The 13,681-nt window shown below is 43.5% G+C and overlaps 1 protein-coding gene across 8 annotated transcripts in view; it reads right to left on the bottom strand.

Moving 5' to 3' along the window:
* The window catches only part of MAP7D3 (MAP7 domain containing 3), a 33,943-nt gene extending 22,017 nt beyond the window's left edge, over window positions 1-11,926 (bottom strand). For 7 of the 8 annotated variants that reach the window (XR_004302290.1, XM_032428314.1, XM_032428316.1 and 4 more), the window contains exons 1-5: window positions 11,817-11,926; window positions 5,147-5,245; window positions 4,966-5,049; window positions 3,721-3,884; window positions 134-248 (exon numbers count right to left, since the gene is read on the bottom strand). Coding sequence is in view for 7 of the 8 variants with exons in the window: in XM_032428314.1 (XP_032284205.1) it covers window positions 134-248; window positions 3,721-3,884; window positions 4,966-5,049; window positions 5,147-5,245; window positions 11,817-11,877 (523 nt within the window). In the remaining variant the exon portion in view is untranslated. The remainder of the gene's footprint in view (window positions 1-133; window positions 249-3,720; window positions 3,885-4,965; window positions 5,050-5,146; window positions 5,246-11,816) is intronic. The other variant, XM_032428317.1, reaches the window with a different exon arrangement.
* Between the last annotated feature and the right edge of the window lie 1,755 nt (window positions 11,927-13,681).

Raw genomic sequence — 13,681 nt, 5'->3', positions numbered from 1 at the left:
GTGCACACCACACACATGGCAGCATTTTCACTTAAGATACAAAGCTCAAAACCTTGTTGTAAATGCAACCTTGCAGCAATAGCCAATATCTAAATATGAACATGAATGAACTTAAACAGTGGTTATTAATTACCAGTTTTGGTTTCTGGGTTCATGGATGTAGAGCCTTCCCATGACCATCTTTTTTGACGATGATCAACACGATTGCTCCGTTCTGATGTCCGATAGAGAATAGCTTTAAATTTCTCCTATTTAAAATAAATGCCAACAAATTTTTACACATTCATTATAGTGGTTAGTATAATTTAGATCTGTGGATTAGAAAACCAACCCATTACCAAATTTTTGTATCAAGCAAAATTTGGGGGGGGGGCATCAGGTAATAGTTAAAAATGAAGACCAAAAAAAATAAATAATTGAAGACCATATTTCTGGTATCAATCAATGTCAATGCTTCTCTTAAATAACAGGTTTTAATCCTGTGGATATGAATTGAGGAACAGACTGTGCTTCCCTCTGCTTATATCATTAGGAAATTAATTAATTCATTCATTCATTAATTTATCTGACAGAGAGAGAGAATGCACACAAGCAAGGGGAGTGGCAGGCAGAGGGAGAAGGAGAAGCAGGGAGCCCGATGCGAGCCTCAATCCCAGGACCCTGGGATCACGACCAGAGCCAAGCAGATGCTTAACCAACAGAGCCACCCAGGTGCCCCTGTGGTATGTTTTTTAAAATACACCTTAAGGGGCGCCTGGGTGGTGCAGTCACTTAAGCGTCCAACTCTTGATCTTGCCTCAGGTCATGATCTCAGGATCATGGGATGGAGCCCCACACTGGGCTCTGCGCTCTACATGGAGTCTGTTTGGGATTCTGTCTCCCTCTCTCTCTGCCCCTCCCCCTGCTCACTCTCTAAATAAATAAAATCCTTATAAAATAAAATAAAATACACCTCAAATTCTTTGTAGAATCAGGCAGGGAAAAAAATCAACTAACACACACATAAGTGAAATCTATGCCAGAATCATCTATAATACCCATGTTTGTAACATCTTAAATTCTAGTGATAATAAAGTTTAAAAGAAAGATAATCGATGTGTCTGTCTTGACCTCAACTTCATTTTTTTTAAGTTTTCTTTATTTAAGTCATGTCTGCACCCAACGTGGGACTCCAACTCAGAAGATCAAGAGTGTCAAGCTGGCTCTTCTGACTGAGCCAGCCAGGTGCCCCTTGACCTCAACTTTAATTGCAAGGGCTCAGGATAATAGCTATTCAACTGTAAACACCACACTGTGGCAAAACAACCCCACTGCCAGAAAGAGGCATGCCTGGTTTTCCTTTCTGATATTTCAAGTCCTTGTGCTGTAACAGACCGTGGACTATACTCAGGTAAGCAAATCAACTGCAGGGCCAGGAGGCTTTCTATTCTTCCCTGACAAGGACCGTTTCATAGCAACATCATCCTTACAATGCCCCCACCATTTCTCTGAGGGAAAAGATAAACATACTAGGAAAATGGAGAGTCATCCATATTCTCTGAGGAGAAAAGCAACTGCAATTCTTAAAGTAAAATGTATCTAATGGCAATATTTTACAATTATATTTTTTAACAGAAAGTAAGTTGCTCAAATTACTGAAAACCCAGAAAGTATAATAAAGACTGAAAACAGTGATTCGTCTTGTGTTATTGAAACATTTCTGATTCCTAAGAACCCTATGCCCCTGCTTCCAAATGCACTGGCCCTCTGTGCTCTCAGGTTCCTCTAGCATCTGTGGTTCCTACAGGTCTCCTGTCCACACTCCCCCCTCCTCGGCACCACCCCTGCTCTAAGGAATCATTCTCTCTCTATGTGCAAGCTGGTCACAGTGTCCCATGGACCCTTCCTGCTCTGTCGGGGACCACCCTCCCTCCACCACACTAGTTTTGTGAGGCTGATTCTCTTTTGCCCCTTTTCTCCTTGTCCCTCTGCCTCTTTTCTCCCACCACACCTCTGGCTCCCTCCTCCTCTGCAGTGCCGTTTTATCACATTTTCTCTGGGATCTCTCTCAGGTTCCTCTTTCGCTAAGATTGTCTTTTTTCTCTCGGTCCCTGGGAGTCTCTCTCCTCCAGGGACACTGTGCAGTGTTCTGTTTTACATTCTTTCAGTCTCTTAGTTCAAATCTCTCTATCTGTGGCCTTCATTCTCTTCACCACGGAAGTAAATTAAGGAGCTCTTTCACAGAGGAAGATGGCAAGTGATAGAAATTCTGAACGAAAATACTGGAATATGAAAAAAACAGCATAAACCACCATAGAAAAAGGTACAGAAAGAGAGAGAAGGGATAGTGGACCATGGGTGGGGAAGAAATGGCATGGGAACAGTCCTAGAATAAGGAAGAGCCACAGATGGGGCAGGGGCTGGGGGTGAGGTGTGTTGAGAGCAACTGTGTGCACAAGGAGAAAGAGTGAGCCCCGCAGAGAAGAAGCCTCATGGGGACAAATGAAACCAAAAAGAAAGGACAGAAAAAGAAAATTTAAAATTAGAGCAACAGGGGCACCTGGGTGGCTCAGCCAGTTTTAAGTGTCTGACTCTTGGTTTCAGCTTAGGTCATGACCTCATGGATCCTGAGATCCAGCCCTGTACTGGGCTCCACGCTTGGCAGGGAATCTGCTTGGAGAGTCTCTCCCTCTGCCCCTCCCCCAACTCGTGCTGCTTGCTCTCTTGCGCACGCTCTCTCTCAAATAAGTGAATCTTAAAAAAAAAAAAAATAAGAGCAACAGAAGAAAAGAGGGAGAGATAAAAACACACATACTGAGAGAATAGGCAGAAAGCCCAAAGATGGGGGGGGTGGAGAGAGAGAGAGAGAAAAAACCTAAGACAAAGAGGAAGGAAAAATAAGGCGCCTCAGGCTGAAAAAGGTCACAGTCAGCCGGAGTACCAGAAGACAAAGACTTAGGGACCCTTGAGAATCACTGGAATAAAGCAAAAGAGAGAATGCCAGGAAGAAAGAGAATGGTGTCCCAGAGACCATGGCAGATTCACAAGGAGCCAAGGATCCTCAGAGTAAAGTAGTGGAATGACCTACAGGAGAAAACTCTGGTGTCAGAGAGCGTCAGAACAAGACAGCCTTTAAATGCCCAAGTACGGACACTAAAAGACAAACTGACTGAAGAGGAACAGAAGGGGAAAGAGAGGGCATCATGAAGGCAGTGACTCATACCAACAGAGTGCCAGACACCAAGAGTCCAGGAAGGTAAAGAGAGACGCAGGGCCCCAGCACGGCAGGGAGGAAGAGCGCGCGGGGCAGAAAGGCAGGGGAAGCCAGATGGGAGAGCAAGCACCGTCATCTGACTGGCCCGCGCTCAAGTCCGAGGAGACCCTGTGAGAAGTAAGATGGGGGCCTATCGACGGGTCTGTGAACACGAGAGCGCTGGTACAGAGCTCAGAGCAAACCCTGGGCCTCGACACCAGTGGGCCACATCCCGGAGGGTGGAAGGGCTCTCTTCCTGGGCCTGTGAGGCTCCTCTTTACCTCAGCTAGCAGGTCGACACTCAGGGATCTGAGAGGACAGGGACAAGAGGCTCTACTGCTGAAGGGAAGAAGAGAGAACTGGGGCTGGGTCCTTTGGCGGGAAGGCGGGGGGGCAGGAAAGGCAGTGAAAGGCTAAGAAAAAAGTATTCCAGTGCCAGGCTACACCGTGTGGCATCTGACTAACAGGCTAGGAAACATGTACTGTACCCTTTCTTCCTGTAATTTTTGTTTCCTTTTTTCTTCTGCAGATATTCTCCGCTGCTCATCCTTTTCTTTTTGTTCTTTCAGTTTTCGTTGCTTCTCTTCCAACTGTTTTTCATACTGGATCCTGGACTTTCTTTCTTTTTCAAGCAGTTGTGTTTCCTTATTAGCTGAAATATTCCAAATACATTTTCGAGGTGTAAGAGCCAAGAAAATATTTAAGTTTTCCACAATCCACAAAGTTAATATATCGCCTTCTCTTTCTTAAAAATAACATGACCTACGCTAATAACAAACTATTACATTATATAAGTGAACGAGAATGGCCACTAAAGAAGCATTTGCACTGGGTGTTCATTTAACTCCAGAGAACAGAGATGGCTTAGATGACCCTCATATCCTGTCCAAACGAAAATTCCAAATTAAAAACAAATATTTTTTCATGTGATATTTCTGCTGATTTGAGCTGAAGTTAAACCCCACCAGATTAACATGCTAAATACATTAAAATGAGAATTAAAAAGAAAACACATGGCCAGAATGTTCTTTTTCTCCTTCTACTAGGAAACTTCTTTCAAAGGCCTCAGCTATGCAGACCGTATTTAAGCATGCCAGTTTTACATTCACGGAGTTCGACACCACACTTGGAACAGCATGATGTTTTCCTGTGTCAGATTTCCCCTCACTAAAGCCTGGAGAGCATCTATGCAGTTCTAAAATACTCTCCTTAAGAGCTCCAGGAAGAAATAACTCCTCACCAAAACAAAGACAAATGATATCCATTTGAATAAAGCTGAGCACAAGTTTTGTCAAGGGATTTCAAAGGCTAGAGAAAAATGGGTAGTAGTTGAGAAAAGCATTCTCTTGAGGTGTAAAAAGATTATTCTTTTAGATCCTAATTTACACTTGAGAAGCCTATGTTAGGATTATTAGCAACTTCATTTTCCTTTTGAGAATCATTTTTATTGAAACCCCATTCTGCTTGTTTCTACAAATGTTGAAATGTTCAGACCTTAGTGTTCAGAAAATTAGAGATAACAGAAACTACTACTTCAAAAATTAATCAAATATTTTTCATAGGCCTTCTTTATCTGCCTTAGTATAATTATTGAATCCAATATAATACATCCTAGAAAAAATGTAATCTATGATATAAACGGATCAGGAAAAGTAGATAAAATCACTTTGAAAATACGTAACCTTGACAGAAAACTTATTCATTCCGATTTTTTAAAAAAGTCTAAAATATACCTTCTTGCTGTCTGGTCCTCTCTTCTCTACGTTCTTTTGCCAGCTTCTGCTTCACAACACTCTTAAGCACGGATCCATCGATTACTAAAAACAAAAAAGGAAATATAGTAAGGCATTAATAGATCCGATTTTAATGACATGACACTCTGACATCTATCAAAAAACATTCTAGAAATTACACCTGGTTTAAAAGCTGATCTTATATTTGCAGACTGAGATGGAAGGGGGCAGAAACCACTCTGACTCCGTCTTTCTTCAGCAATGGCGTGCGCAGCAGCAACTAGAATACAGGGAGATAAAGGGAAGGGACTAGATACTATGAATACAAACAGCTAATACAAGGGGAGACAAAGCTCCAGCAATCATCCTTGATGATAGAGGATAGCATCTCTCATCTAGAAGACAAAATCATGACAGATTAATCCAGGTCAACAACAAAGCCATATTGAGTTCCTGTGATGTTCAACAACAGTTGAAGAAAAAATCAAAGCTGTTTCTTGTGGATGTGCCAGCCTATCTGTGGACTTAAAGAGAGCTGTTAGTGGGAGTGGCAGCACAAGCTTGTGGATGAGTAGGAGCTAATGATTAATAGCTTTCAAAAATGCCTCAGACAAGACATTACACCAAGTACTAGAAAAACTGAACCGGGACAGAATTGGAAAAACTGTTTTACCATAAACTGAGAATTTAGAAAAGACTTGGTGCTTACGGATCTGAATTTGGAAGCAGAAGTGTCAACAGTGAGATCCTCAGAGATTGGGCCCAATATTAAAAAGTACATTTATAAATTACCTAGATGTGGGGTTTTCTTCACCTACGTTGCTTTAAAGATATGAGCAATGCCTGCCTTTCCCCACCCCCAGTCTCTGGGATGGAGGCCCAGGCATTTCCAGTTGCTAAAAGCTCTATTCTAATGCAGGGAAAGTGGAGAAGCACTCAAGGAATTTCCATTGAGAGAGTATTATTCTAGGTAGAAAAATGTCAGGCAAACAAAGATAAATTTACACATGCCTTGTAAAACAGGCCCAAAAGTGGTAAATAACTTCAATAAAGGTGAAATACAAGATGAGGGGAGCACAATTTGAGGGAGAGTAAGAAAAACAAATGCCAGGATGATACACACACCAATTATTATAGGGGATTCCTGAGCCCTTTAATTCCATTTATGGCTGTATCCAAAATGCCCCACAATGCTGGGCATCTTCAGGAAGATCTGGAGATTAACACTGAAAACTCTCCTCTACCTTTGTGAAAGCACAGGAAATATGCCCCTGTGATACTGCACACAATTCTGTTTTCTATATATCAGGAAAAAATATAACAGTTGAAGATGGGCAGTTAAAATAATTAAAGGAACAGAGTAGCTGTCATTGTCCTTAAAGAATGAAAGGACTCTGAGATGTTCCTTGCCACTGAGGAAAGATATCTGGGAGTCATTTTACAGTCATTTTACCTTGAAAGTGACATCATAATTGCTGCCATAGGGACCACTATTTCCAAAGGGAAAAAGGAATTTTTTTTTTTACCCCAGAGACCTAACAACTCAGATAATCCATGATTTAGCTAAATTTGAAGATTAGACTCTTCTCAGCTTACTTCAACTACCAGCAATTTTGTGGACCACAGATTATCCTCTGAATTTGCATACTAGTATGTTAGGAACAATTCTTAAACATAGTCTATAAATTAATTAAACCCTCCTACACTCTCTCCCACTTGTGACATCTCTATGTGAGCACAGAAAAAACAACAGTTGGTTTTGCACATTCCGTTTTCCTGCTTAGAAATCCCAAAGAAAGTTCCTATTTTGGCACAAATTACCTGACCATAAGGACAATTTCTCTCGAAAGGTACAATTTTACCATATTTAAAGATCTTATTAAACAGCAGTAACCTCAGAATTAGCTGTGGTAGGAATAATGAACTAAATAATTTAAAGGTTAATGTGGTAATAATATCAAGTCTGATTTTTATTTATTTATTTATTTATTTATTTTTTTAAAGATTTTATTTATTTATTTGAGAGAGAGCGAGTACATGAGAAGGGGGAGGGTCAGAGGGAGAAGCAGACTCCCCGCCGAGCAGGGAGCCCGATGCGGGACTCGATCCAGGGACTCCAGGATCATGACCTGAGCCAAAGGCAGTCGCTTAACCAACTGAGCCACCCAGGCACCCTCAAGTCTGATTTTTAGAACTTCATAGAACTTCATATCCAAATTCCCACTGGCAAGAAATATATTCACCAAAAGGACAGGCTCTAGAAGTTATTTAAAATGTCCAGGCAATGAGAGAAAGGCTTTATGTCTGAACTTTGAACAGAGTATTTTATTCAACTCCGTTGAATGAAGGAATTCACTTACCATTCATTTTAAAGCTACAGTAAGGTACAGTTTAAGTATACTACAGTTATTTCTGTAGTTCCTATACTAATTCTGAATCCCAAATTAAAGTTAAAAGTTACCTTTTGCAGGGCGCCTGGGTGGCTCAGGTCATGATCTCAGGGTCCTGGGATGGAGCCCTGCATCCATTCTCCATCCCGCTCCCTGCTCAGCGGGGAGTCTGCTTCTCCCCCTCCCTCTGCCTCTGTACCCCCCCAGTCATGTTCTCTCTCTCTCTAATAAATAAAATCTTAAAGAAAAAAGTTACCTTTTGCCTGGAAGTTAAGAAAATGCATAGAGTTTATTACTAAAACGGAAATATGAACCTTAATCTATATTTATGGTACTTTCCTAAAAATTGCTATAACAAATAATGTATATCACCTCACCATTTACGAAATTCTTTTCATTTGTATGACTTCATTAAATTCTAACAATCCTATATTTTTTATAGATAAGAAAAACTGAAGCTAAACATTACTTTCCCAGATCACACAGGTAGTAACTGGTGAAGCCAGACCTTGATTCAATTGTAGATTAAGAAAAAACTTTACTTCTTATCAAGGACCAGACTGTACAAAACCCACATTAACCTTTATACGACTTAGTTCTTTATTCCCACCTCTGCTACTTCTAAAGTTACTTCTGTTTAAAACATCACAAAGAAGGAATTAAGATCTAAATGTTGACTCAACAATAAGTAAATGAAATATAGGTGTTTTGGTTTAAAACAGACTTTGAAAATACAGCAATGCAAATATTTTAAAATAAAGCACTATATGCTGTGACTAAGAAAGGCCTAAATTTAGAAAAAAACATGTGAAAGACAATGCAAGTAAACCATTCTCCTCCTAGGAGGGGAAAATTAATTAAAAACTCAATCATCCTGGATATCTAGCCCAATAAAAGCCTCAGAATGAAATGAACCAAAAATAGGCACCATTAAAGATGCCAAAGTTAAAGAATGCTTTACATTTAATAGATTTTTTAAAAAGAGGTCATTGAAATTTTGAGGCTTCTTTTGGAGATAAAGCATCTTAGCTCATTAGCAACTTCAATATACTGGAAATTTCTGCTTCTCTCTGCCACACACAACCCCCCCCCAATACACACTGGATCTGTGTCACCAGGGCAAGTTAAACACAACAAAGGAAGAACACTTTTCCGTGGCAACTAGTTCAAGTACGGTAATAATCTTCCTAAAGCTGCACAATCACTTCAAAATGCTTAATCCCATGAGATGCCAATGATAAATACTCATCCCAATATTTATTCAGCAATTCTGTTGTCTGCCACAGCTGTTGCTCTTGATATCACTCAGAATTCAACATAACATCTGTAGCCCCACTTCACCATGACCTTTCTTCCCCAAGATCCTTTCTTCTGTACTCATTAGAAATATTAGATCACATAAACTAGTATTTTTATTAGGTAGCAAAGGGCGTAGATCGCAAAAAATGACTGAAAGGTTTGTTTTTTTTAATAGAATGGCTATGATTGTGGCAGAGAACCACTACACTATGAAACTAATTGTTACAGATTAACAGATTTAGTGCTACTCACTGTTATTCGGAAAACAGAATAAGCAGCTGCAATAGCCACAAACTCCTATCATGGGCTCCTGCTGGATATAGTGCACTGGGGGGGTCTAGCAGTAGACTGTTCCAGCAGCTCAATACCTGACCCCTCTTCCCACAGCTGCTGCCTCTGTCCTAGATCCACTCTCATTCAAAGCTGAGCAGTTGAGAGTGGCATAGTCCCGGCAGATCCATTCCACCCATACCAAGGATCTCTCCTCATGGCATTAGGACAGTCATTAGGCAAGGAAGAGGGTGGGAAAATATTTAAAAAAAAAAAAAAAAAAAAGGAAATCAAAGATATCTGCAATTAGGGGCACACAAAAATAAGGCAGATTCAAGTAGTTTTGTCTAAAACAGCAACAAAGTCATAGGGCTGAGATTTCCTAAAGATCCCTAGATCCAATCCAAAGATAGCATGTCTTGGGGCACCTGGCTGGCTCAGTCAGAAGAGCATGAGACTCTTAATCTCCGGGTCCTGTGTTTGAGCCCCATAGTGGGTAGAGAGATCACTAAAAAATAAATTTAAGACAAAACAAAAAACTCCTCAAAGACAGCATGTCTTAAAGTAAATTACAGACAGTTTCCTACCATTCAGAGCTATCTACAGTGGAATGGCTACTTGGAAAACTGTTAAGCTATTCGAATACACATTCAAGTTGTAGAAGCTGCCCAGGATTTTATAGCTAGGACTCTGGGTGCTGGACTTGAGAACCTTAAGGTTTCTCCAGCTCTAAAATTCTATAATGATCTGACTCAATCTTAGTAGCTTTTTCTGTATTTGTTTAAAGTATTCTGAGTAACTTACCCTAAACTTAGAAATTACTTGTGAATTTAGAAAAACAAAAAAGGTAACAAGTCAGTGGCAAAGTTTCTTACGCTCATCAGGTTGAAACATTCACATAAATTATCTTAATCATATATAAAAATATAAAACACATGTTTTGTTAAAAGAAGTGTATTTTGGGACACCTGGGTGGCTCAGTCAGTTAAGTGTCTGCCTTCCGCTCAGGTCATGATCTCAGGGTCCTGGGAACGAGCCCCACATCAGGCTCCCTGCTCAGCGGGGAGTCACTTCTCCCACTCCCTCTGCTCAGCACCCACCCCCCTCCCCCCCCTCATGCTCCCACCCTCCCCCTTTCAAGTAAATAAAAATTTCTAAAAAGTGTATTTCTTCAGTATGCTACAATCTTAGCACAGTGCTATGCACAGAAAACATAATTCAATGAATGTACATAATTCTTGCACCTGAGAAGTTATTTGTTCAGGGACAATGTTTTAACTCTTGGAGCCAGGCTCCCAGCAGGAAATAAAATTGACCAGATTAACAGAGCCAGGGCTACTCACGGTTATTTGGATAACAGAATAAAAAGCAACTGTCACAGAGGCATTTCATTTGCCACAAAGTGGCAAAACATTTCAATGACTCCTTGTCCCCTTCAGGAAAATGCTGAGACCATGAGGGCAAATCTAGTTAAAGCTGGTACTCTGTGAAAAGTCTAACATATAGCATGTGATGTTTTCAATTCCTAATAGGAAATGGGCAGTAAGGAGTCAATTAGGGTTCTGGGTTAAGCCCTTTTTGCATGACTAAGTTTTTGGCTTGAAATACTGTGAATCCAATCAACGGTCTCATACAAGATTTTAAAATACTTCACAACATTCAATACCCAAAAATGCTTGGGAGGCGGGTTATCCAGAATGTTGGTTACTTTAAATCACTGAAATAAACCAACGGCAGAGAGCCTTAGGTGTCAACAATAAAACAATCCGAATTTACTGCAAACTCTGATTCTCAAGGTAAAGAGGAAAGTGTATCTGCTTCTGATACGTTGGGAAGTTGATTCGAAGTAATCTGAAGTGACACAAAGCCTCCCCGTTCGCAGCCAATTTTTCAACTGCAAATGAAAAAATCCCTAAGGATTTCAATAAAATCACTTAAGATCGTCTTATTCTCAAGTTCATAGTAATAGGAAACTAGCCTGAGAACAGCAAGTAATCTCCCAAAAGCGAGAAATACCATTTCCCTCAGCTAGCGGAGCAGTCTCCTGGGCTAAGCAATGCGCTGCCAAATTTTATAAAATTAACGATTTTAGGGGGGAAAACATTTTGGCGTTGGGACCAGTTTAGAAGAAAGCACACTGAAGTGCTGCTTCCCGTTCACTGAAGCCTAGGGTCTGCAAGATGTCCCACGGAAGGTGACATCTTGGCGAAGTCATGTGCTACAGGCAGGCAAATCAGGAGCAGCGGAGAGGCAAGTTTCCTCCAACTTTCAAAGCAACAGCCCCCCAGGGCTCCGTCCTCACCCGACGCTGACCGGGAGGGTGCGGCAGATTAAGCCCTTGGGAGAGGCAAGGACTGCGACCGTGGGAGAGGATGCGAGCGCGCGCGCCCCGCGCAGAGGGAAAACTCCCGGCTCTCGGAGCCTGCAAGGGCTGCCCCGGCGCGCGGGCTCTGGGCGGGCGCCCGCACATCCCGGGCTGTGGCGCGTCCGTTCGGCGGCTGCGCGGGCGTCCACCGCCCCCCAACGGCAGGCGGAGCTCGGGACCGTCCGCGGGGTCCGGGGTCCCAGGCCCTTCCACCACCCCCCCACCCCCCCCCGCGCCCACAGCGCCCGTTAGTTCCCTCGCGCCCCGCCCGCGGGGTTCCGCCGGTGGCGGCGGACTTCGGCCGTCGGTGGTGCCGGCCGGCCGTTCCCCCCACCCCCGTCCCACAACGGTTCTCTCTCCCGTCCAGGGGAACTCCGGGGCGGGTGAGGAGAGGACCGGACGGCGCGAGGCCACCCCGGAGTAAAGTTTTCTGGCGCCCTCCGCGCCGCTCCAACGGTCCCCGGGGCCTCGAGAAGCCCGCCTCCCGCGCGGGCCCGAGTTCCCCCGGGAGCCGCCAGGCCGCTCACCCATCCGTTCGCGCATCCCCCTTAGGGATGTGCTGCCGCCGGCGCCGGCACGCTCCGCCATCTTCCGAGCAGCCGCGTCTGCAACCGCTGGTGGCGCTGGAGGCCCAGTGCGCAGGCTCCGGCGCGGCCGTCTGGCCGGCTTTGGCCGCGGCGCCGAGGGGCGGGGCGGGGCGGGGCGGGGCCCGCAGAGCCGCCGCGCCCGCCTGGGACCAGCAAACTCTGCCGTGCTGCTCCCTGCGCACCACGTCCTGACCTGCTGGGTAGGGACCTCCTGGTCTAAAGAAACCCTCTCGTACGTTCCATGCTCTCCTCGCAACCCTGTGCGGGGAGCCAGCCAATCATCAGCCGGCTTGGCCCTCCAACATTCCTTTTTTCCTTTCATCCCGTCTGCATAGCAACGCAGTTAACATTCCTTCCTTTCTTCATTTGTTCCTTCGTTCCCTTAGGGAGCATTATACTGAGTGCCTGCTGGGTGCGCTTGTATCCGGAGTTTGCTAGTCTTTGAGACAGTACAGAATGGCCCAAGTTAGGGGGAAGAGGCCCAAAGACAGGCTGGGGGCGGGGAGAGGTTCCTGTGAGGTGCTAGGGGCTCAATCAAGAGTAGAGCCTTTCTTTAAAGTGTTGCAAAATAGGGGCGCCTGGGTGGCTCAGTCGTTGAGTGTCTGCCTTCGGCTCAGGTCACGATCCCAGGGTCCTGGGATCCAGCCCCGCATCGGGCTCCCTGCTCGGCGGGAAGCCTGCTCCTCCCTCTCCCACTCCCCCTGCTTGTGTTCCTTCTCTCACTGTGTTTCTCTGTCAGATAAATTAATAAAATCTTTTTAAAAAAATAAAGTGTTGCAAAATAAATCATGACACTGCTGGATCTCAAAGTTGCATGAATTATCTCTAGGGTGTTTGTGGGTCTTTACAGTGAAGGAGAGGGCTTACTTTTTTTTAAAGATTTTTTTTAAGGAGAGGGCTTACTGACATTAATCTCTCTAGGTTTTGGAGGAGGCCCTTCAAGATTGCAGAATGTTTTTCCCATTCACAAGGAAAAACTTAATTTGCCTGATGCACGTTTGAGGGGCAGACATCACTTCCTGGGTGCTCGCCTGTAAAAGGTCAAGTCACCCCTGTTATTAGTGTGGTGTGGCACAGGGAAGCAGTTTATGGTGGGGCTGTAGGTATGGGGCAGGAGGCCACTTGTGGGACACGCACTTTGATGAGCCCTCTGTATCTCAAAATTACATGGGAGCTGTAAAATGGAAGAAGCTAATAACAGCAAACATTTATTGACTCTTACTATGTGCCAGGCACTGTTCGAACTGCATTACCTATATTCATTCTTTTAATCCCCCTACTACCTGCCAAAGTAGGCACAATTATCACTCCCATCTCATAGATAAGGAAATTAAAGCCGAGAGAAGTTAAATTATTCAGTCACACAGTTACTATCAGAACTGGAATTTGAACCCAAAATATCTGACCAGTAGTCTCCATGTGCTTAGCCTCAAGCGATACTGTTTCATGAAAGTTGGAGATTCATATATATATAGTTCATAAATGATTAGCATCCAGAATGCATAAAGATCTAAAAATACATAAGGAAAAGACAACCTCCAAGAAGTGAGCAAAAGGCATAAACAGGTCTCCCACGGGAGAAAAATCACGAATGACCAATAAACATAAGAAAAAATGCTCAAACTCTTTAGCGGTTGAGAGAATACAAACGAAACCCACAAGATACCATGTTACACCTACAGATTTAGCAAATTTGATGAGTGGACAGTAAGTGTTGGTGAGGTTGTAGATTAATACTGGGGATGGAGGAAAAAAAATACTGGGGGTGGAGGTGGGGGAGTGGGGGGGTTCGGTGGGACTCGGGA

This window comes from Phoca vitulina, unplaced genomic scaffold (genome assembly GCF_004348235.1).
Source record: "Phoca vitulina isolate PV1807 unplaced genomic scaffold, GSC_HSeal_1.0 scaffold39, whole genome shotgun sequence".
Lineage (NCBI taxonomy): Eukaryota > Metazoa > Chordata > Mammalia > Carnivora > Phocidae > Phoca > Phoca vitulina.
This window is presented reverse-complemented; position numbering and strand designations above follow the sequence as displayed.